This window comes from Mytilus edulis, chromosome 5, assembly GCF_963676685.1.
Source record: "Mytilus edulis chromosome 5, xbMytEdul2.2, whole genome shotgun sequence".
NCBI classification, from domain to species: Eukaryota; Metazoa; Mollusca; class Bivalvia; order Mytilida; family Mytilidae; genus Mytilus; species Mytilus edulis.
The window spans coordinates 32635184-32661958 of NC_092348.1; the positions used below are offsets into that span (position 1 = coordinate 32635184).

A 26775-nucleotide genomic window follows, 5' to 3' on the forward strand; every position below is an offset into this window, starting at 1 on the left:
TTCTCTCTCAATTTTCAATAGTTTTGAACAAAAACACAAAAAAAAGATAACCATTCAAGGACAACAAGCCAACAACTCATATAAGTAGTCTATACGTCTGTACATGCATTAAGCCGATCGTTTTCTTGTTAGAATTGTTTTACATTTGTCATTTCAGATCATTTATAAGCAACTACCAGTACGTGATATTGAGTTTTGGTCATTGTTGAAGGGTGTACGCTGCCCCATAATTGTTAATTTCTGTATCATTTGATCTCTTCTAAAGAGTTCTTTCATTGACAATCATACCACATTTTCTATTTTTATATTACAATTTCAGCCATATTGACCTATTATTAGATTTCATTTTGCTGATAATTTTTGCATTATACAATTTCTCTCCATCTTCTATAGTTTTTGGAGAGAAAAAGAAACACAATGAAATTGGGTTAACTTGTCGTTAGTTATACTGATGGCTATGGACATGTTGACATTTATTTCAAAAAGCATTTAAAAGAGTGTGACAGACGTGACAGACATGACAGATGGACTCCTATATACTTCCTTACGGTCAAGCGTGGTGATAAAAATTAATAATAAAGTAAAAACAAACAAAACTGAGCTTGTCCAAGGTTTGGTTAAAAATAATGCAAGGTCAGAAATTTTATTGCATAAATTGTTGTTAGCCACCAACTTAACAGTTTGGCATCCTAATAAGAAATAATAAAACTTTTAAAAATAGAAAATATCAACCCAAAATAACACAAAGCAACACCTTATTGAGAAAATGATCAGACCAAATTAAAATAATTTAACAGTTTGGCATTAAGATAACCATAAACAGAAAATATAAACCCAAAATAAAAACAAAGCAAAACTATAAATAGAAATTATCAAACCAAAATAAAAACAAAGCAAAACTATAAATAGAAATTATCAACCCAAAATAAAAGCAAAGCAATGTGTAAAGAAAAGTATCAAAACATCTTAAAGCCATTAACATCAGCTGCCAAAATTGTCACTTGTTTATTTTGGTTCTGATCTCATTAACACATGATTCTTCTGGGATTAAATATATAGACATCTTTTGGATTATATTTATAGTCATGTCTGTGACTATATATATATAGCCATGTCATTAGCCTTATAATGAATTACACTTCAAAAAAAATAATCTTGAGTACTAATTAATACTATCTTAAAATAGATTTTACTTTAAAATACAACACATAATACATAATTGTCACATCATGTTTTGAATTTTATGTATTTTTATAAGTATACAGACACTTTAAAAAAAATATATTTAGTACTTATTCATAACATCTTAAAATAATTTTACTTTAAAACGCAAAACACTATGACATAATTGTCACACTTTATAAACAAAAATAACCTCAGTACATGTACTATTAACTAATAATATCATAAAAAATGTATATTTTACTTTAAAATGCAAATCACTATGACATAATAAATGTAACCATGTTATGAATTTCATGCATTAAAATTAGTAAACAGGTGTTGAAAATGACCCTGACACAACAATCTGAAGAATAAGTAATGTTAATTTACATTTTGTGTGATGAATTTTACAATAAGAAATGTGTGTCAACCTCTTCCCAAATATAATAAGATCAAAAGGTTAATCTTTAATAAAAACATACTAGAATTTACTAATCTTTATTTGATAACAATCATTTATATATAGGATAAAATTTAAGTTTGAATCAATCATGTGTAAGAACTTAGCATGTGTACTGGTATATATTAACTTGCAGAGTTCTCATACAGGTCCTTCAGCATCTTAGCACTATGAGCCACAAAGGCAACTTGAGGAGTACGACTCGAAGAAAGTCAATGCAGCTCAATAACAGGGGGCCTGATGCATCCTATCCCTCTTAAAACGGCCTTGGGTGCTATAATTGTAGGTCATCACAGCTATTTTAAAAGTTATGATGCTATTTGAAAATGCTGGAGTTGATTGATTGTTTAACCCTACTTTCACACATCTCGTCTATATCATAGCAACAAAGGGGAACAATGCCTTGTACTGTAAATTCAGAAATTATTTAGCATTTATTGTTGCGATTTTTTCATTTTAGACTAAAACGCATTTTTGAAAATTGTGATATTGATAAAAATCTGAATATTCAAAATATGAGTTTAAATTATTGCGATTATAACCCTATGGCATTTTTCACAATAATAAAAACATGGCAATAATTTCTGCATTTACAGTATATAAATATCTACACTTTATCTTAGTTTTACCTTATGATGTTGACCATGTAACAGAAAATGTACTAATATGAGAGATGGATAGCCGGCAGGGGGCTTCATGTGAAATAACCAGCGGTGAATAATATACTCCTCCAGAGTCCAGAACATCAAGCCAAGTAAATATAATAAGGAAGCATTCCAACCATTTATTGTTATACCTACAATATAAATACAAATCATAAATTCATGATTTTTATTTAGAATAATAAATGACGAATACAAATTCATGTTTCATCTTTTCTGATTTTATAGACACTTTCATCAAAATGACTATTCACTAATTCAGTGATCTTAAGATAATCAGTCAGCAGACAATATCAATTGTATTAAAGAAAAAATGTGAAATTTCCATTTAAAAGCTACTGGTTGGTACCTTGTTGAGTCCCCGTTTGTTTTGGGAATGTCTTTCCCGTACCCTCTTTTAAAATAAATAACACTGAAAAATAATTTAAAACTTCAAAAGTTTTTGACATATGTTTTTGACATATGACATATTCATACTGCATCTTCTTAAACATAAGTTTATTCTTTTATTGTACTGTTACACCACTGTCCCAGGTAAGGAGAGGTTTGGGATCCAGCTTACAGGTTTAACCATGTCAGATTCTAAAATTGAGAATGGAAATGGGGAATGTGTCAAAGCGACAACAACCCGAAAACATAGAGCAGACAACAGCCAAAGGCCACCAATGGGTCATTGGGTCTTCAATGTAGTGAGAAACTCCCGCATACTACATCTTCTTAAACATAAGAATGTAGCAAGAAACTCCCGCACCTGTAGGCGTCATTAAGCTGGACCCTAAACAAATATGTATACTAGTTCAGTAATAATGGAAGTCATACTAAACTCTGAATTATACACAAGAAACTAAAATTAAAAATCATACCAGACTAACAATGGCCAGAGGCTCCTGACTTGGGACAGGCGCAAAATTGCGGAAGGGTTAAATTATGTTTTTTGAGATCTCAACCCTCCCCCTATACCACTAGCTGTAGAAAAAACATATGCACAACAATACGCAAAGTAAAACTCAGTTTAAGAGAAGTCCGAGTCTGATGTTTGAATATGAAACAAAAGAAAATAAACAAAAAGACAATAATACATAAATAACAACAGACTACTAGCAGTTATTGACATGCCAGCTCCAGACCTCAATTAAACTTATTGCAAGAATATGTCTTCATCATAAGAATATCAGGCACAATGCCTCCTGTTAGGGGTTTAGTATTATACCATCATGAAATATATGAAAAGAACATAACCTGTGTCATGCCAACAACTGGTTTTAGAATTATTAAATGTGTTTAATTCAGATGCAAAGCCCCTATAAGTGAATCAATATTAAAGCCAAACTATGCAATCTTTAATGACCTGACAATAGTATCTTAATTCTAAAGGTTTTGTTAGCTAATTTGAGGTGAATACTGACATTTTTGTGCTTTGTAAAGAATATTACCATAAAAGATTGGATGTTAAATACCTGAACGTATAAGATATCTGCATGTTGAGTTATATTTACGAATTATTTCCTTATACTAATGATAAAATTTAGTAAATGTTTTGACTAGATATCGAAAAAAAACCTGGTGTAATAATTTTTCAGTAATACATAAATTTCTCTCCCTAAAATCTAATACGTTGTTACATACACGAGCGAATCGTACAAGTTGAAATATTTAAACACCATAAGATGGTGACAAGGGTATGTCACCATCTAAAAATGGATTATTAACTATAGGAAATGAAAAATCATCTCTTTTATCATAAATTTTTGTATTAAGCTTCCTGTTAATGATATAGATATAAAGATTGAGGAAAAGGCAGTGGTCATTGTTAGTATTAGCTTTATTTAAAGTAAGTTCAACAGTATAAATTTCTTTAGCATACATACTGAAGGTGTCTCAATTGAGAGCCAATATATCATCCAAATATCTAAAAGTATTGTTAAATTTTTGTATCAAATGTTGTTTTGATGGGTCTTTGCTGATTTTAGTCATCAATTGTAACTCATAACAATACAAAAACAGATCTGCAATAAGTGGTGCACAGTTAGTTCCCATGGGAATTCCAATAACTTGACTATATACAGAATCCCCAAAGCGAACAAAATTGTTATCAAGTAAAAATTCAAGTGCAGATATAGTATTAAAGCATGTCCAATTGCCATAGTTCTATTGTTTGTGGTACTGTATGTATATGCCTGTCCTGAGTCAGGAGCCCGTAATTCAGTGGTTGTCATTTGTTGATGTGTTCCAAATTTGTTTTTCATTAATTTATTGTACATAAATTACACCCTTAGTTTTCTTGTTTGAATATTTTACATTTGCCATTTCAAAGCCTTTTATACCTGACTATGCCGTATGGGCTTTGGTGACCTATAGTTGTTCATTTCTGTGTCATTTGGTTTCTTGTTGAGAGTTGACTCATTGGCAATCATACCACATCTTCTTTTTTATATCCACTAGAGACCAAATGACATAGAAGTTAACAACTATAGGTCACCATACAGCCTACTGTAGCTACAGAACATAATGTAAATTGTTTATTTACTAAAATACTGAACTTAACCTTTGCATAAAACGTATAGCGGTTATTTTAGCTGGTGTAAAAATTTCCATTTTCATTGAATAAGATATATGAAAAATTTCAGGGGATTCAAAACTTTTATCAATACCTTAATTGTCTGTGCCCTTTGAAATAGGCAGAAATTATTTTGGCAATTTTTGTTATATCCGCCAAAATAAGCAAAAATTTATATCCTGCAAAAATAACTGTATACGGTTAAATACTTACTATAGGAAGAATTAGCTGGCCATTCCACTGGATTCTGCACCAATGAATAATAGGACAATCCTATTAAGATAAACATTACAGGAAGCCAGAATATAGGAACTATATACCAGGAACACTGGGAAAAATATTCTACAAAATCCCACTGGAACAATCTCATGTGGGTATCTACTGGAACATGGACCCAGTCAAAATATTTGTCACCAAGACTGGGTACCTGCCAGACTATTGGTTTCGACCAATCAATGAGACCATCCTGCAAAATGAAAAGAAAGTTCAAGTTTTGCTGTTTTTTAATCTTGGACATTATACTGGTCTGAGTGATAGACAGCAATTCAATAAGCAAACAACATTTTTTTAAAGTTACTTTTTTACTTTGTTCTTTTTATCAAGATTTCAAACTAGAAAATATAAGTTAAAAGTTTTATGCCCCTCTTTAATTATAGGCAGGGCATTACATTATCCAATCAATAAAATTGAATCAAATGTTATAAACAGAGTGTAAGAAGACATTCTGTTATATTTTGTGTTTCATAAATTTATTCTGTTATAAATTAGGCAGTTAGTTTTCTCAATTGAATTGTTTCATAATTATTTTTCATGTTGGCAACCATTCAGTATATGGGTTTTTCTAATTGTTGAAGGCCATAGTCGCCATACTGTTGCCTACAATAATACATCCACTTCATTTGAACTGTGTTGGATGCTGGGTAATTGTCTCATTAGCAATCATACCACATCTCTTTAATTTTTTTTAAATAACAGGTACTAAATAAAACTAATAAATGACAACATAAAAACACATTGCTGTTCTTCATCTCACCGCCATCCAATTATAAATTTGGGAATCATGATTATTCCTTTACCACCTGTTCAAATTTTAGGCTTGAAGTGTATTTCAACATGACAATTTACATGAATTAAAGAACTTGCTATACATTTAAATTACTTCAGATTTGTTTTTATTTAAATGAATGAATTTAAATTGAAACATGATATATCACCTAACTAATGCTTTTGTTTTCATGTTAGACCCCACATTCCGATAAAGAGAGAATTCAAGTATAAATTATTTGTATATACATATCCATTATAATTCTATTAGTAAAAGCTTCTATTTAATTTTGTCCTGTATACTACTTAACAAAAGGGAGGGGAGATTTTCATAGACAATTTATTCTATACAGTTTTTAGATTTATAAGAAATATCCTTTTTTGGCAAATATTGTAAAATATTTGTCACCAAATGTTATTTCTACAATCATAAGAATTAAATTATTCCCTTTATTTTTTCATTTTATTTATTCATTTATTTATTTTTTTTTGGGGGGGGGAGTGGGATGAGGGGATGAGAATTATGTTAGCATAATGCTTCCTAAAAATATTATAATACCCCTATTCCAAAAATTAAGGTGGTTGATGTCCCTATCTGACTATAAATTATCTTTACTTGTGTCCACACAACGCTTGTAGTGTTTAAATCTACCGTCAAAAACATTGTAAATCTAAACAAATTTATACAGAGATAAGTGCTCTATAAAATAACATTTAACTTATGTTAGTATATCATAAAAAATTTACTAAAATTGGATTTTGATCCTACATTAAATAATAGCTAAGTCTTTAGGATTAAATTGTAATTGTTGTTGCGATAAGGCATAAAATTTAAAGAAGTTAAGTATTGAATTTTTTCCTATAAATGTATCATATTCAAGTGTGTAAAAAACAGTCTTGTCATTCAAACTTTGTGACAGATTACAGTTTGACTATTACATTGGTTTTATCTTTTTCTAAAAGTCTGTAAAACCAACTTATTTTAGCATATTTTCACATTTAGCCCATTTTAGTCCACTATGCCGTAGTTTAATTTTACAAATTTCAAACTATCTGATGTAGGTAAATAAGGAAAGATCCTAGTTTTACAAATTCTGGACGATAAATATATGTGTCATTTTTCTACTAGCAGATATTGCTGGTCAAAATTAGTTGGTTTACAGTATGTGTCCCATGGCCACGGTCACTGCAACTGGCTATTGCACTTTCTCATTTGCAATTTAGATGTTCAGTGAACCATGAAATAAAGTGTATCATGTATGCCTTCAATTGACTAGTTTCAGATTGCTCTGATATCTGAAAGTATTTTTAAGACCATAGAATTAAGTTCATCAAAAAAGCTGTCTAATGTGGAGTAATGTCAAAGCAATCTCGGACAAACTATTTACCAAATTATCTGTAAGATTTTTACAAGCGTAGTTAAAAAGCCTCAAAAACATAAAAACATTATTATCAAACCCTTTCAAGAAATAATTCTGTCAAATTTAACCATCATTTTATCATCCTAAAAATAAATTGTAATTATTCGATAGGAAATGGCTGAATGATTTAAAAGTTATTGCAAAGGAAATAACATAAAGCAACCCTTTTCAATCAATCAATGACCATTGGCCGCAAGAAATGATTGGAAAATTGTTAAAATTGAACCTAACATAATTTTTTCATGAGAAAAAATTGCTGTACTAATGTTGGTATAGAGTACCAAATATACTAACTAGAACATTGCTTATATAACATTTAGCAACTCTACTTTTTTTTAATAAACAAGTATTATGCACATTATCCCTAAGGATGACCATAAGCTGAGAAGCATATAGAATCTGTCAATTTAGTAAAATATTGGCAAATCCCATGACTATGATCAAGTCAAAATGTATGAACCAGAATAAAAAGTCATATGTATATTGAAACTATTCATTATACAATAATATACCAAATTTATAAGTTTAATATCTGAATAAAGAGAATTGACAAGCAATGAAAAATCTATTTTTCACAAAATCAAAATTTTACAAGTACATTGTACAAAGGACATTTTAATACTGATGAACTGAAAGTCGATCAACTAGAAAAAAAAAAAAAAATGCAATCTGAACTCATAACTAAAACTTCAAACATTTGTCAAAATAGATAAAATATACAGAGGGAAAGCAATAAAAGAAATATATTTTTACCGGTTACACCTGATACTTTTATTTCTATAAATAGCAACAAGGATGACTGATTTGTTGATATATCAGACACAATTTTAAAAGGATAGACACTAAATTATTTGCCGTCTTTTTAATTTTCTCAACATCCTCTTTTTTATTCCTGCACTAAATTTGAAATGTTGATTACAGCCAGCCAAATCAGATTCAGAGTATTTTCTGTTAAAATTTCAAATTTGATAAATGAGCCTAGAAAAAGATTAAAATGATATACTGTGGATTCATTTATTTTTGTGGGTACCAATTTTCGTGGCTTGCAGAAACCTTGCATATTTGTGGACATGTGATTTTGTGGTTCAGTCAAAGTCTAGATACAACTTTATAGAAATTTTTATTTTGTTGAACATTTAAATTCCTGCTTCACCTGTACCCTTGAAACCCATGACAATTGGTATCCAATGAATAATAATGAATCCAATTTAACCAACCAGTGTCTTGGGACATGTGAACAAGTACATTTGGTCAGTCAAATCCCACTTTGCCAAAAATTGCACTACATATGTTATGGTGTTCAAGCTTATATATCATGCAGACTTCCAAACTTTTCAAATATATGGCGGAGCTCTTCAATGAGAGGTGTTGACCTGACACTTGAAATCCTGAGGTAGTCCTCTATTTCAAACACTAAATATTTCAAAGCAGACATTAAAGCAGTTAAACTTACATTTAAGCACTAACATACCTATTTAAAATGGTAGACATTAAATTTAAAACACTTTAAATAGACATGTTTAAGAGATGCACTATGTCTCATTGCACTTTTAAATCTCCCATGGAGATTTTGAAAGGTTGGTAGGTAAAATATATGTCATATTTGTTTGGTAAACATAAGGCATTTCTGTTTGTAGTAAATAAATATATTGATATGAGATGCATTGTTCTTAAAACTTAAAATACATGTGGTTAAAATCAATGATATTACATCATAAATATTTTATAATTTAAAAATTTTCTATTATGATATATTCAATAAGATATATTAGATATTTTGTTTTAAAACCAAATCATTAACTAGAATTTCATTAAAACTGTAAATCAGGTAACTAGAAAATTTAAGCTGTTGAAATAAGAGTGGATGGAAGCTTGTGGTTATATACCTGTACTTGATCAGTATATGAATTTAAGACTGTATATACCTGTATTTGATCAGTATATTAATTTAAGACTTTATATACCTGTATTTGATCAGTATATAAATTTAAGACTTTGTATACCTGTATTTGATCCTTATGAATTTAAGACTTTATATACCTGTATTTGATCAGTATGTGAATTTAAGACTGTATATACCTGTATTTGATCAGTATATAAATTTAAGACTTTGTATACCTGTATTTGATCCTTATGAATTTAAGACTTTATATACCTGTATTTGATCAGTATATGAATTTAAGACTTTATATACCTGTATTTGATCCTTATGAATTTAAGACTTTATATACCTGTATTTGATCAGTATATGAATTTAAGACTGTATATACCTGTATTTGATCAGTATATGAATTTAAGACTGTATATACCTGTATTTGATCAGTATATGAATTTAAGACTTTATATACCTGTATTTGATCAGTATATGAATTTAAGACTGTATATACCTGTATTTGATCAGTATAAATTTAAGACTTTATATACCTGTATTTGATCAGTATTGTTGTTGGTAATATCAGAATCATTTGTCTTCCTATTTCTTACTCCATTCTGTGATTTCTAAAATGAAAAAAAGTAGAATATATGTAGATTTTTAATCTATTTTAATATTTCAGCCATTAACTACAATACCTGATAATTATTTTACCTGCTTAATCAACTCAGGTTTCCTTTTGTGTTGGTAAAGCTCTTTAAGTGTGATACCAAAAGTATATCCCTTCTGATATGTACTCTTCTTTGGCTATGTTAACAAAGTCAGGTTCTAATATTAAAGTAGAACACAGGATGCATGTGTGTGATGTCAAAATTAAAATTGCAACATCTATCCTATTTTGAATAAAGCAAAAGATCAAAATTTACATTATTGATGGTAAATTTTGCTAGCCAGGAAATTAAATTTTAAAAAAATTATGCAAAGTATTTTTTATATATGCTTCAATTTAGATTTTTTAACAGTAAAACAGTTTGCTTTTAACTTCGTTTAAAACAGTGAAAGTGATGCCACACAAATTTGTACTTTATATGGTAATAAGCAATGTGTACAATTTTCATAACATCTGGTTGAGGCAAACTTAGTTAGAGAACAGAAATTAATATTGGGAAGTATGTTAATACTGAAAGGATGAGTGTAACCCTTAATGCCCCCCTTCGCTCCATCTGGGGGCATTAAAGTTAGATGCTTTATACAAAAAAAAGTTCTGATGACACAAACAGTTAAATATTTTGGGGTACAAATCTATGATTGTTCAAATTGTATGTGAAAAAACAAAAGAATGCAGTGAATTCTCCAACTCTTAATGAAGGTTTAATGAAAGTTTCATGAAATTTCGTCCACAGAATTTTCCATTAATTTCTAATTGATTGCTATGAATATTTCCATTAGTTCTTAATTGATTACTATGAAAAATTCCATTAATTCTTAATTGATTACTATGGAAAATTCCATTAATATCTAACTGATAGCAAATGAACATTTCCATTAATTTTTAATTAATTGTGAATATGAGGTATAAAAGCTACATGTATTTTTTTTTATTGCATACAAAATTTTACAAAAATCTATAATACTACCCAACATAATATATAGATTTGGGGTTTATATGTCTGTGAGACTGCAATACAACCAAACAAATATCAAAACACATCTAGACGATTACAAAAAGTCTTCGAATAAAAAAGTATACAAATCTAGACATGATTTTTTTCTTATTTTTGCAAATCCTTTTCTCATCACAAATTGGCAAAAGAAAAAATCACAAAAATTAAACAGACTTTCAAAGATTCTAGAAAGCTAGAAACTTTTGAACCTTTCTTAGGAAAGGAACATAGAAAAATATGAAAATGAAGTTTCTACCAACACAATATCCTAAGCCAGATTTCAAGGTGTGCTATTATAAAGGATATAGCATGACATTCATGATAAACAGATTTTTAGAACCAATTAAAAGGCATCTAGTTTTTGTTCTATCTGTACTCCTAAATGGAGAAGAAACAAATACCAAAGTCTTTAGTTTGACTCAGTCATGACCAGGGGCGGATGCAGGAATTTTCGAAAGGGGGGGTGCTAACCCAGGGCAAACAGGGCAAAGGGGGGGGTGCAAAACATATGTCCCGATACAAATGCATTGATCGGCAAAAATAAAGGGGGGGTGCACACCCCCGGAACCCCCCCCCCCCCCTGGATCCGCCACTGATGACTAATATTCCATAACCTCTTTCACTGAATGCAAGTGATTTCTAGATCATCAAAGCCGTTCATAGCATCATAAGCTTATTTCACTAAGGTCTTTGTGTAAATTCCTTAGTCTTTGGAATGTATAGAAAGAAGGAATTAACAAACAAAAATTCAACTATTACATTATCTTTCTGATCTTGGTAATTTTCTATATTTGCCAATTTCAACTGGTGATTTATCAGATCATCGATTCTTACTTTTTTTTTAATTATGATAATCTTTGACACCTCAAAATTTTGATGATTAAGAAAATATTTAATTTTTGATTGATCGATTTTTATAAATTTGTAAAACTATGTAGTGTTATTTTCATGAAGATTTTCAATTCTAAACCTTAAACTCTTTATGAAAGTAGGCAACATATCATTGAGTGATATAAAATTAATATATATGATACAAAAGCAACACCCTTGGATTTAAAAACAAGGAAAAGGAAGGCATTAAATGCCTTCTTTTTCCTTGTTTTTTAAATTCAAGGGTGCAATGCCTAATCCTTTTCCTTGTTTTTAAATCCACTGGTGAATGCCTTCCTTTTCCTTGTTTTTAAATCCAAGGGTGTTGCTTTTTCGGTGCTGTAAAATTAAATCCCATACTTTCAAATGTGACTTAAATACATATAAACAGTAGGGAATCAATTTTCCACGTTGAATTTGTGAAATAAAGAAGAAAACAAGAATGTGTCCAAAGTACTAAGATGCCCCACTCGCATTATCATTTTCCATGTTCAATGGACCGTGAAATTGGGTAAAAAATCTAATTTGGCCTTTAAAGTAAAAAGATCAACCAAAAGGGAACATGTGTACTAAGTTTCAAGTTGATTGGACTTTAACTTCATTAAAAACTACCTTGACCAAAAACTTTAACCTGAAACTCACACTTTTAATTTCTATGTTCAGTGGACCATGAAAATGGGGTCAAAACATCAATTTTGTTTTAAAATAAGAAAGATCATATCATAAGGAACATGTGTACTAAGTTTCAAGTTGATTGGACTTTAGCTTCTTCAAAAAATACCTTGACCAAAAACTTTAACCTGAAATGGGATGGACAGACAAACAGACGCACAGACGGAAGGACGCACGGACCAGAAAACATAATGCCCCTCTACTATCGTAGGTGGGGCATAATTACCAAGATTAGAAAGATAATGTATTAGTTGAATTTTTGTTTGTTAATTCCTTCTTTCTATACATTCAAAAGACTAAGGAGTTTACAAAAAGACCTTTATGAAATAATTTTAATTTAACGTTACATGACTGCAGTTTATTGTTAAAATTTTCTCTCTTTTTGTTATATATATATGATAATGACTAAAACGTAAAAATAAGTAAAAGTCATGATCATGCATGTATAGGCTGCATTTAGGAACTGATAAAACATAACCTTGATTATACAAAGATAAGCTTCTGATGTAATTTAAACAAACATGACTATGACTATATACTGATAAAGAAAAGGATAGCCTGAATTTCCCAGAGTCAATATTAGGTGTCCAAACATACACAAAAAGTCCACTTGTCATATCTTACTCAGCATGTGATTTTTCATCATCTCAGACAGATTTTGAATACTAATCTTTCACTTTTAAAATCAGACCATTCTGGACCATTTTCAATCTATTTTCACCCTTTTATTTCAATAATTGGCAGTACATGTACTTATGTATATAATTATCAAATTTTGCTCCTCTCTTACAAAAAAATATTGATGAAATTGACAAATCAATCATAATTCATTTGACTATCCCAATATTTATATAGGTTTTCCTTTACACAAACAGAGCTAGGTTAAAAGGTCAATAACTTCCATTATTGAAAGTAATATTTTTTTTCAAACAATACTTGTTAACTTAATCATACAAGAAAATGAACAAGTTATTAAAAGCAAATGCTAATTAATTTATTTTGACTTCCTTTAAAAAGTAATTTATCATTGGCTCCAACATTCCAAAATGAGGGAAAAAAGCTTAACTGATAACTGTAATCAATTCTAGTTTTCCTATAGGTTAAACAAATTTACATTACATTATTCCTCTGTTTGTATTTCCACTTACAAATACATTTTCACCTTATTATATTGTAATTTGTAAATGAACCTATATATTTGTTCTAAAAGTATACTTATATATATGTATGTATGTCAATAAGTATTGGGGAAAGGTTATCCAATTATTAATTCATTTCTATTTGAAACTGTTCAGGCGAATTATTATTTCTTTTCTGTTTGTAGTTTATTTTGCCAGGCGAATTATTATTTCTTTTCTGTTTGTAGTTTATTTTGCCAGGCGAATTATTATTTCTTTTCTGTTTGTAGTTTATTTTGCTAGGCGAATTATTATTTCTTTTCTGTTTGTAGTTTATTTTGCCAGGCGAATTATTATTTCTTTTGTGTTTGTAGTTTATTTCGCCAATCTTGAGCCTCCTCATGGGGTTTTTGATTACATGATTACATCACAATTTTCATAGTTATTACTTGGCTGTTTTCATAGTGATTATTTGATAAAAAGACCAAATACTTCATGATTATTTGATTAATATTTTTTGATAATCTAGGACTGTATTTTTAATTATATGAATATGTTGTTTAAAAAATACTTAAGGATTATGTGATTACATTGGCAAAAGATTTGTGATTATGTGATTATTTGGACATCCCCATGAGGGGCCTCAATCTTATGTAATTCAGTGGGCGTGACAGTCACATTCACGACGCAAGCATGCCAAACTTTTCAAGATCTCCATGGAGGATTAAAAGCACAAGAACACCTTATACATCAATTACACACGTCATAAGCGTTTTAAATCTAATATACGATGTTTTTGAATGAGTAAAGTACTCTTAAACTCATTTGAATGTTTTGATTGAGATGTTCAATTTATAATATGCAGCTTTTAAATAGTCAGGTCAACACCTCTCATTGATAAAATCCCCAATAAATAGGGAAACTTGGCAGGTCTGCTTATTAAGATTGAAGAAATACTAATGTACCAGTTTTTTTCAAAATGATTTCTCTTTTTATTACTTCAATATATATTACATTTGCTATTTTCTATTCTTCTCTGGATAATTCAGTAAAAAATCAATATTCAAAAAATATGTTATGATAAACAGGTATTTGTTGAGTTACTAAAGAATATAAAATTGAATTGTTACTTGAAAGAGAAGATTTCTGTTTTAATAGGGTACTCTGGAGTCATTATCATTCGTGGGATAGCATTTTTTTTTCTTTTTTTTTCGGTACATGTGAACCATGAATTCAAATGTTCATCAAATTTCATATTTTCAATAGGCTTTGTATACAGAGATTGGCAAAACCACGAAAATCCAATATCCATGAATATGCAAGTATTCAGCAATCCTCGAAAATTGATACCCATAAAAATAAAAGAATTCACAGCATATTTCTTTGGTAAATTGGTCGAGGTCTGAATCTCTGTCTCAAGGAGGCAAATCATTTTTTGGTTCATAAATAAGGCTTTATATACAACTTGTTTTAAAATTCTGGATATCAATCTGTGCTGTTTTTATCAGAAATGGTCCAATGACCTTTAATGATGTCACAGGTAAAACGAGAGAAAAAAACTCTGTGAACATAAATCCATATTCATTGATAAATTGTATATATATATATAACAGGAAAACTAACAGTATATATGAACTCGATTAAAAGGCTTTCGGTCATAAAAGTTATTGTGAAAATTGAGTTAATTACAAAATAACAGAGTATCCTATATAGAGAAACCACAAGGGATAAATATAACAGTATTGGTCTTGGTGTTGCCAATTAAGTTGTTTAGTTAAACAGATTTTATGGACATTGATCTTAAAATGTCCATATTACTTCAGGGTCTGGAGGTGACCATTCATAATTCTTACACAGTTATTTTGTACAAATAGTACATTTCTGTTAGACAATAAACACAAAAGAAAGTAAGCACTAGCTGCTCTATCTTTCATGTCTTTGAAATACGATTTTTACAGTGCAGGGTCAAATTATAGAAAAGTCAATCAGCCCTTACTCACAATATGGTTAATTTTATGTTAAGGGGGTCTATAATTATGTTTGACAGTTTCACACATATTCTATTTTACCTTTAACCAAATGGACCAAATTAATAATTTATCTAAAAATTCATGTATCAATTTATAGTTTGTGATAACTCCTTGGTTGACCTCCAAAACATGGTTTGTGATAACTCCTTGGTTGACCTCCAAAACATGGTTTGTGATCACTCCTTGGTTGACCTCCAAAACATGGTTTGTGATAACTCCTTGGTTGACCTCCAAAACATGGTTTATGGTAACTCCTTGGTTGACCTCCAAAACATGGTTTATGATAACTCCTTGGTTGACCTCCAAAACATGGTTTGTGATTAAACTCCTTGGTTGACCTCCAAAACATGGTTTGTGATAACTCCTCCTCCAAAACAAGGTTTGAGATAACTCCTTGGTTGACCTCCAAAACATGGTTTGTGATAACTCCTTGGTTGACCTCCAAAACATGGTTTGTGATAACTCCTTGGTTGACCTCCAAAACATGGTTTACGATAACTCCTTGGTTGACCTCCAAAACATGGTTTATGATAACTCCTTGGTTGACCTCCAAAACATGGTTTGTGATTAAACTCCTTGGTTGACCTCCAAAACCTGGTTTGTGATTAAACTCCTTGGTTGACCTCCAAAACGTGGTTTATGATAACTCCTCCTCCAAAACAAGGTTTGAGATAACTCCTTGGTTGATCTTCAAAACATGGTTAGAGATAACTTCTTGGTGTACCTCCAAAAAGTGGTTAATTAATGAATTGTGATTTTTTTTGAAAACCTCAAATTAAAAACAGGCAAACATAAAACACCCACCAATCTATCAATCAATCATCATCTATGATATTCATCACCAATCCTTTTTTTCTATAAGTACATTGCAGATCCAAAAGGGCGGGGGGCAACCATAACACACACCTTTTTCCTGGGTTGGGACCCCACTTAAAATTGGCTGGATCCACACTTGATGTATGTTATACCTATATATACTAAATATAACAAACTTTTCATCTATCAAATCCTCGGATTCCTATAACTTTATATCTATAAAACCCTATGCCATCTACATAAGTAACTCTCTCTATCAATAAAACCCTAATCATGAAAGTCTATGACATCAACCATCCCATTCAAACCCTCTCAATGTTAAAACCCTGTGTGGTATATATTGATCAGACAATAAGTAATAGCTTGTTAACCTAGACTTGTGTACTGCATGTATATTTTAAATGAGATTTGGTTATTGATACCCTGCTACTAGGATAATGTTGTGGCTATTGATTGCGTTGATGTCAAATTCAAGTACCTAATGGAACACGACAAATTAAAGCAGAATTCCTCGTGTGACGACAAGAAAATCTTACTCTACAGATATGATGATCTTCAGTCAATGTTAATACCATTGATATTTTATTTCATCATATCATTCATCTCATCTGAACAATTCTGATGAGTAGAATCAGACATTAAATACTTCATTAATAATACAAATGGTAAAAATTGATGATTCTTTAATTTACTATTGACTGATGTAAAGTTATGTATATTTGATTTGGTTTTAGTAAATCGACATCAAATCATTCTTTTGCACTAATGTATGCCTTAATATATTATTCATAATCAAAGCTACTATATAGTATTTACATGGTACAAACTGTAAGCTCTTTCTGGTAAATCTGACAATTAAAATAGATTATTGAGTTTACCTTTTCCTATAGCAACTGATTGAAAATCTTGAAACTTATACTTGCAATTGCCAGATGAAGCATTCTCTACTGTTTATAACTCCAGAACAATAAGGCAATAATAAACACAAATGACTGATATAATACACTACTTTGTCCTGTAACAAGTTACTTGCTTAATAAGTAAATAAAAACTTGTTTAAGAAACAAAAAAGAAACTTGAAACTTTATTGCCTTTCAGATTTATTTGCCTAAAACCTTTTGGTGACTGAAGTAACGGTCTCATGCAAAGAACACAAAGGATTCCAATGATATTCGGAATTTTAAATAATGCAATGCATACAACAACAAGTCTTCAACTGTATAATAATCCTTTAATAAAGTTATCAACAAATTTAACGCGATGCCTCAAATACACAGCAAAGGTTAAACACTCAGCCTTAAATCTATCAACAAATTGAACACTGTCAGCAGCCTTCATATATACAGCAAAGTAACACTCTGCATTTAATTTTAAAGCAAATTTAACACCATGCCTTCAAATATACAGCAAAAGTCACAATCTGCCTATAAAAAGCCTTCAATTATACAGATAAAGTAACACTCAGCCTTCAATGTTACAGCAAATTTAACACCATGCTGCCTTCAAATAGACAGCACATTGTAACAGAATAAGTTTAGAATATACAGCACATATAGCATGCCATATAGTCAGCTACATACATGTAAACAATGCCCTGACATAAAAAAATGTGAAATATTTTAAAAGAGAAAACCAAAAAGTAAAATTGAGAATGGAAATGGGGAATGTGCCAAAGAGACAACAACCCGAATTATGCTAAAAACATTAAAAAAAAAAAAGAGAAAGAAAGAAAGAAAGAAAGAAAGAAAGAAAGAAAGATAATAACTTAATTACACGAACTTAAAGAAAAACCTTGAATTACGCAGCACATGAATATGATACTAAATTATATCTTTTAAGACAGTTCTTAATCAAGTTTATTCATTTATTTCTTTTTCTGTGTAATGAAGGCCGTAATCTGGTAATTTAATCTTAAATAAAGGCAACAGTAGTATACCACTGTTTAATAGTTATAAATTGGTCATAATAAAATGGAGGGAAATGCATCAACTGTAAGAGGAAAACAACATAATTTACTCAAGCCCTTAATTCCTCTTAATGTAGTGTATGTAGAAGATAAAGTAATATTGACAATCATCATATCCTTAATTATATACAGAGAAAAATTGTAATGATGTCTTATTCTCTGTAATTTATTAGATTTTTATTAATTCTATTTATGGTTTACATGTACTTATAAACGACAACTATCTCGAGTTTATAATCATTTTACAATTATTTTATCTTTTTCTGAAAACAACAACGCACATATGTGATGACAAATTTTTTTTTTTTAATTTGTATCTTAAATGTTTTACAGGAAAGCATATGATGCATTCTAATGATGATTTTAATTTATGTGAAAACTTAGCACAGAATTAAACACATTATTAAAATAGAAAACGTGTTATGATTGCCAATGAGACATTGACCTATCCAACTGAGCATGTTGAGTCCAAATGATTAGGATTTTAGCAGTCATAGGTCACTGTAAGGTCTTCAACAATGAGCATACCCATACTGTAAATATAAAAAAGAAGATGTGGTATGATTGCCAATGAGACAACTATCCACAAAAGACCAAAATGACACAGACATTAACAACTATAGGTCACCGTACGGTCTTCAACAATGAGCAAAGCCCATACCGCATAGTCAGCTATAATAGGCCCGATAAAACAAAGTAAAACAATTCAAACGAGAAAACTAACGGCCTTATTCATGTAAAAAAATGAACGAAAAACAAATATGTAACACATAAACAAACGACAACCACTGAATTACAGGCTCCTGACTTGGGACAGGCACATACATAAATAATGTGGCGGGGTTAAACATGTTAGCGGGATCCCAACCCTCCCCCTAACCTAACCTAACTGTAAAGTCAGTTATAAAAGTTGTTAGTATAAATCATAATTCTGTCAAATTTTAACTACATATATGATTCCATTCCGTGACTCAGAGTAAGTCCTGGATAATTTTATCAGACTGTTCTCTTCTTAAATCTTCATTTCTATCTAGTATCCCTCTAGTCACTGAAGACTGTGCCAAAAAAAATAGCCATATTATTAAGCATATGACTAGTAAAAACTGGTTTGGACTTGTGCAAATAACAAATTAGTACTTTTACAAATTGTGACTTGGATGGAGAGTTGTCTCATTGGCACTCATACCACATCTTCTTATATCTAATTAAGACATGTAGAATATTTTTTTTTGAAATGGGTGTTTGGACTAGAAGATATAAAGGTTTCAGACAGACCTGTAATCCATGGGGACTTATCACATATCATATAACCCAAAGTAAAGGTTAGAATAAAAAATAGATGATATTGGTATGATTGTCAAAGAGACAGCTCTCCACAGGAGACCAAATGACACAGAAATTATCCAAGTTAATTTTATTTACTTACTCCCTACAGACACATTTAGCATATAAAGTATGTGTATACAAGATAAAGTCTTTAAAGTAAATGTGACAAGCTAAATTAATGTTGGTCATACATGACTTATTAAAGGTATTTTATGGTTGCCTAACATCTATTTATTGATTTTTTTAATATAATTTACCACTTTAATGTATCCATGCAATACTAAAGTTGCAAGAGTTTGAACTTTAAAGTCAGACCTCATGTCACATTAACTGATACTTAATACTCTTACCAGCTTTATAAAACATATATTCATGGCATGAACACTTTAGTTCAAACATGAATTTGTAATAAATTGTCAAGCATTTATTACTTGTAGGAACTCCCATGACTATCTAGCACAATGTACTTCAATATTGAACATTATAAGCATAAAATAATTGAGAAAGCTTATAAGGTTATAAAATCAAACAGCTAGCAACACTTTGAGTATATGGTATGACTCTCTTCTACTTTAAGGAATTTTTGAAAAAAAAGAATGGTCAATGGATTAAAAAAATAATTACCCAAATGTACATGCCCATTAGGAAGAGGGGAGGCGGCTGGTTTGAAAATTGGTTTGAAAATTTGCTTGAATATATATAGGGATCATAACAAAAGCATGACTGATGAGCCATCATCCCCTTAGGTCAGTCAGGGACACCCCCCCCCCCCCCCCAACCCCTTATAAAAAGAAAGTTCTAAATCCACCACTGATGCCAGCAATTACTAGAATCTAATAATAAATATTCATATACCTATATAATTTAATTTTGGATGTAACACGTCTTCTGATTGGTTGACGTTATTTTGTTATCAGCCTATAGACATAATTTAGTCATGTGACTGTGGCGTCATCAACGTTTTTTCATGGTTTTCTACAGTTGAAAATGGAATTTAGAATTAAATTATAAGAAATGACTGTAATATTTTTTCTGTCTATTCGAAATAACATAAAAAATGTGGTGCACACTGTTAAATAACCCGCTACCACGTTATTCAGTGTGCACCAAAATTTTTATGTTTTTCTTCATAGACAGAAAAAATATCACAGTCATTACTTAAATAGCTTTCATGTTAAAATCTTGTTTTGAAGCTTCACTTCTCAGACTTCATAGAATCAGATATATTACACAAATTTATTGTAAAGAACAGACATCATTAAATGCCACCTTCAGTATCTTTGAGATATTGGAGTACATGTACAGATAGACTATTTGTAAACAAAACTATATTCATCTTTGAAAGGTGTATTGAAATAAATTGGAAGTAATGGATTCAGAAACATTAATTGACTTTATATTAGTTTTCAGTAATTATGATAATTGTATAACCCAGTCAGAGACATGCCATGATAATTCTTAGTGATATTGGTGTAGTTCTCTTCTCAGTGGTATACAATATTGCTACAATATATATATATATAAAGTACTTCTCTTTTACTTTCGGATAAATCATCTTTCGTTCCCCCATATTTTATTACAACATTGTCAAAATGAATGGATTAATAGCCGACATAATTTCAAATCAAATTTGTGTGCATGAAATATATATATATAAAGTATAAATTGAAAACTACGTTCAAATTGACCTATGATTGTGTTGGATAAAACCGTAATTTTTATACATGTGCATGTAAAACAAATTTCCTTGTAGAAGGGTCTAAATACAGCACAAACAACATTTTCCAAATGACCAAAAAAGTGATATATACATTTATATATATATATATATAAGTAAGTCTGAGCCAGTGACAACTCTACAACAGATGTTACCATCGGATCACCAGCAGTGATGGTGATACATGGCTGTGTACATTATGTATATACAACTCGTCTAAACATCAACCCAACAATGTTAGATCTGTAAGCAAATTTTTTTGTTCTTCCCTGTAGCATGGGTTCGAATCCTGGCGAGAGAAAGCAAATTTAGAGATCTAACATTGTTGGGTTGATGTTTAGACGAGTTGTATATATATATATAATATAGTTGTGGATTCATGGATTGAAGAGAAATTGTATCTTGGATATTTGATTTCATGGTTTTGCCAAATTATGCATAGAAGCCTATAGAACAAAATGTACCTTAATATTCTGACATATAACATTTGAATTTGTGTTTCACTTGTCCCAATGAAATCCATGAAAAATGATGTGCTGTATGACATTTATGAGATTGGTGTACATGCAGTATGAGGTACGTTCCACAAAGTACACATATTGTATATAATGCAGGAGATCATTTTAAATTTGTTCCACTAAGCAAGCATCCCGGATAAAATTTAGACCACTAGTACTGTACATGTACATGTACATGCTGATTAACAAGTACATGTATGAGAATGGTACCACAGTCTATAAGGTATAACATATATAAGATTGGTATCACTGTATGTGACTGTACATTCTATATATGAATGAGATTAGTACTCCCACTGCTCTGTTCATGGGTACATGCTGTAGGATATATATTAGGGATTGGTACTCCTGTACCCCTGTACAAGTTGAATGAAATGTATGAGAATGGTACCACTGTGAATATATGCTGTACAAGATTGATATGACTTGCACTTTAATTTTGTATCATGTCAGACATGAAACTGTTTGTATTGTGTTCATGTACTGTTCTAGTAGAAACATATCAAAATAACTAAAATGTGATCAGCATGATCAGATAACTTTCCAATAAACTGAAAGTCACTTTCCAGAAAATAATATTCTATTTACCTGTAATAACTAAAATATTTATTAGTAATCAATTGATAAGATCTAGCAGCAAACTATATTATTTTTCTGAAAGAGATTTTAAAAGAAGGACGTGCTGTACATGTAAATGAGTAAGGTACCAGTTCTCTGACTCACTAAGGATTTAGAAAAGGGAGTCCATGGACTTGTCAAATTTGGCTATGTCTAGTCAAGCAGTGAGAAGGTGAAATTATTGCGATGTTTTAATTATTGTGCAAAAATGTGACTAGTTTATAATCGCAATAACTTGAATTCGCATTTTGAATTTTTTTATATAAGCTAAACAGGATTTTTCACAAATATCGCAAAAATTAAAGTCTAATTCGCAATAAAAAATAAACACAATAACTTCTGAAGTACAGTACTTATATTATGATTCACTGGTTATTGCCTGACTAAATTTTACATGATAGAATGATAGATTTTGAATAATCCTCAAAATCAGACAGTTAAAGATTTATCTTCCTGTCCATATCAAAATATATTTTATACATACAACATTGTACAAGAATAAATGTATAAGATATGTTTTTATTTTGACATGTCACAAGAAGATACATCTATTGTAGAGCTTTGTCACATTGCATTTTTATAATGTCTATATATATATATAATATAGACCTTTTTTTAATGTCTATATATATATATATAATATAGACCCTTTATTCTGCTAAGTAGAATTGAGAATGGAAATGTGAAAAAGAAACAACCACTTGCAGTGGCGAATCCAGGGCAGGGGGGAAAGTCATTTTTTTTTTGGATGATCAATGCATTTAAATGGGAACATATAGTTGGAACCCCCCCCCCCCCCCTTTTTTTTAAAAAAAGGCTAGATCCGCCCCTGACTTGACCCAAGAGCAGAAGTAGTCTGTAAAAAAGTACAATGACATTGACAATGATAATGTACAAGCAGTATGTGTATGCATCTTTATAGATACATGAGATACATAATTTTATATTCTTTTATATACTTTTTCGCAGTTTTATTAAATGTGCTGTCCTTCTCAGAAAATTTTATTGCAATGTAAAAATTTTATTGCAATGTTTGCACGTTCAGAATCAACGATTATCTCTTATATCAAATAAACTTCCTGTACATGCATGTCAATTGGACTCAATCCTATTGCTGCTACATAACAATGCTTACCATACAGCATTAACAGTAACAATATAAACTTGATAAGCTTACACCTAAAGTGTATTGCATAACATTTTCAGTGTTAAGAAGAAAGGTCTTTATGTAGACTTTCACTTATATTTTTACGACATAATGTTCTGCATGTTCTGAGTGGTTAAAAGAACTTTCGATCATGTTTTTATGACATGATGGCCTCAGAGATACATTGTAAGAAGGAAGGTCTCAATGTAGACAGTTACTCAAGTTCTTTAATAAAAAAAAAGTAATGACTATAGCTATAAATAATAAATCTTACAATCATGTGACAATGTAAGTTTGTTTTTCTTGCACTATAGGTATTTTTTATAGAAATGTTTTGGTGTTTTCTGAATGTTCATGTAATATTTGCCACTGGACATTCAGCATACATCTATTAATCATGTTTATCAGGAAATCAAATAAGTTAAATTTATTCAAACCTTGGAATAAGGCTTATCTTTTACTACAAACATTTATAAAAATTAGTTTTCATATACCTGGAGTATAAACACGGGCAAAGACTCCAAGTAAAATGGGGGGTTAGGACCGTGATCAGGACTTCAGGATCAGTTGTTTTTAAGCTCTAGATTTCAGGATAGACCCTTTCAGAATACGGGAATTCTTGTTTCAAATTTCGGGATGTCAGGATTTAAAAAAAAAATTTAATTCGGGACCTCAGGATTTCATGTTTTTAAGCCTGGGATTTTGAGATCAGGACACCTCCTACTCCCCTCATCATACCGTAGGACATTTTTATAATATATATATTCAAATACAAGTCTTCATAACTTCCATTATAATCATTATCATTATAAATGATAGGTACACTATCATCCCAACTCATTTTAGGTGATAAAATTATTTTTATATAAATTGTTGAAATTCTTTCTTCCTTTTTATATAATATACATGATATATACATGTAAGTGCCTAAAACAACCCCAATAACAACAAAATATTTGAAATTTAATTATCTATGCAATAATACGTCTTAATGTGTCATAGCAAAATTGAACTAAAATATCTTTCATATTCTTATATTTGAAAAATATTCAAATTAGTATGTTCTCTAATGCAAATAATACATTTAAATATGCATCCAAGGCACAATATTTTTTGACCATCATCATGACTATACATATATGTAGACATAGATAGCATTATTTGCTATTAAATTGTAAAACTAATAAAACTGTATTTACTTTCCGTCCAATACTATAGTATCAATAATAGAATAGTTTATCCCTTGTTAATACCAAATTTTTACTATCGGCTGAATCAAATTTTGGCCTGATAGTTTGGGACCAGAATGACAAAAAATACTCATAAACAAGGACTGCAAATTGGTTTAAACCTGTGTTTAATTTCCAACCTTTGAATGATAGATATTATACTATTCAAGCTTTGATACAGGTGAAAGCAGAAAAAAAATTAAATAAATTCAAAATGTTAGATTGGGGGACAAAATTTGTTATATAGCAGTAAAGTTTATACAATAAATTTGAAATATATGATTGGGGGACAAAATTTGAAATATATGATTGGGGGGCAAAATTTGATACATTACGAATGTTTACTAAACATTGCATAATCGGAACTATACTCATGTGATAATTTATGCTTTTATATTGACCATACACAGACATACAACTTACAATATGCTGCCGTTTTCCTATACAATATTTCTTCATCATAGAATACGCCGCTTTGCTATGTATATGTGGGTCTTTTTGCATAAGTTGGGAGACATCCTGACCACAGTGTTCTTCCAGGTATTTCCTACCCCCGGGATGTCTGTCAGCAAATTCTGTTACATCATAAACATTATCGGATTCAAAAATGACTATTCGTTCACTTTTAATCCTAGCTTGAATGTGAGATTCGACTATTTCAGCTGTCATCTTCTGATCTCTCAATGCTATAAAGTATGCATTGGTGTGGTTGAGTTATTCCAGTAAGGTCAAGGTAACGTTATCCAACCGGTCTATAACTTCCGGTCGTCTCAAAGCATATGAAGGTAAACAAAATCCGACGATGAAAAGATAATCTATTGACATGGAATTAAAACTGAAATATAGAAAATTCAAAAGTAGATGTCAGATTCTAATCAGCATAGTTATCACAATAAAATGTAAATTTCATAATTTTTAAAACAGCATTCTTTCGTCCGTTTTGAAACACTCCCCAGACAAAGATATCACCTGATACCACAACACAAACAAAATTACTAGTGAATTAGCACGTCTCTACATAAACAAATCATTAAAAAGGTGAAAAAGTAATCGCAATGATTAATCGACTCAAATATAGATATCGGATGATAATCCTGGTACTATTACGACATTTTCAAATTAAACCAACATCTACATTTTTCAAAACAAAACAGTTTACATTAGTCAATTTAAATTCCGTTTTATTTTTGAAAAGGTCAAGGAACAGTAAGTGGCCTGTTTTAATATGCGTTGCATACAAATTATTATTATACATATTGAACTGTGATTTTAAAAAAAGAACAAAAATTAACTGACAAACCAATTTAAATATGATGTAATCCTTCACTTATTTATTTTAAACATCTGAATCGATGTCGATAAGCATGACAAATGAAAAGGTGCCTACCCAGTTATGATTGTATATTTAAAAGGAATGCAGGACACGCGACGAAAAATAATTGTATGATACATCTATGTTTAGATAAATTGTCATGTTTAATGTTTTTGTATCTTGGAATACTCATTGTATCATATGTGCTTTGTCCAATAAAATATTTGAAATTTGAGATAACTGGCGAGTGTCTTGTCTTGTCTTGCATTAGGTGCCTTCTGAGTTACTTATTTTCAATTTGGGTGGGTACAAATGAATGGTGAAAGGAAGGGTGTATCATCCCGAATTCCAGAACAAAAAAATTCTCTCGCATGTCCCGTGAAATTAATTAATAATTCTTGGGTCCAAATTTGTTAAAATCCCGAATCCCCGCACAAAAGTCCCAATCTTGACATCGCGATAAAGGCCCCCCTCCCCCCCCCCAAGAAAATGGAAATTGTGTTGTTTTCAACGGGTCATATATTGGGGTGAAATGTTTTAATGTAGATAAATGGGCACTTTTCTGGATCTTTCGTTTGATTCTTTTGAACA

General features: G+C 30.4%; 1 protein-coding gene across 2 annotated transcripts in view; it reads right to left on the minus strand.

The window, feature by feature from the left end:
• LOC139523480 (fatty acid 2-hydroxylase-like) overlaps window positions 1-26244 on the minus strand; it is a 35555-nt gene extending 9311 nt beyond the window's left edge. Inside the window, exons 1-5 of one of the 2 annotated variants that reach the window (XM_071317541.1) lie at window positions 26173-26244; window positions 25296-25707; window positions 9733-9807; window positions 5057-5309; window positions 2254-2420 (exon numbers count right to left, since the gene is read on the minus strand). In XM_071317541.1, the coding sequence (XP_071173642.1) occupies window positions 2254-2420; window positions 5057-5309; window positions 9733-9807; window positions 25296-25541 (741 nt within the window). In that variant the 5' untranslated portion in view covers window positions 25542-25707; window positions 26173-26244. Of the gene's footprint in view, window positions 1-2253; window positions 2421-5056; window positions 5310-9732; window positions 9808-25295; window positions 26081-26172 lie in introns of those variants that run through there. The other variant, XM_071317542.1, reaches the window with a different exon arrangement.
• Window positions 26245-26775: the final 531 nt, after the last annotated feature.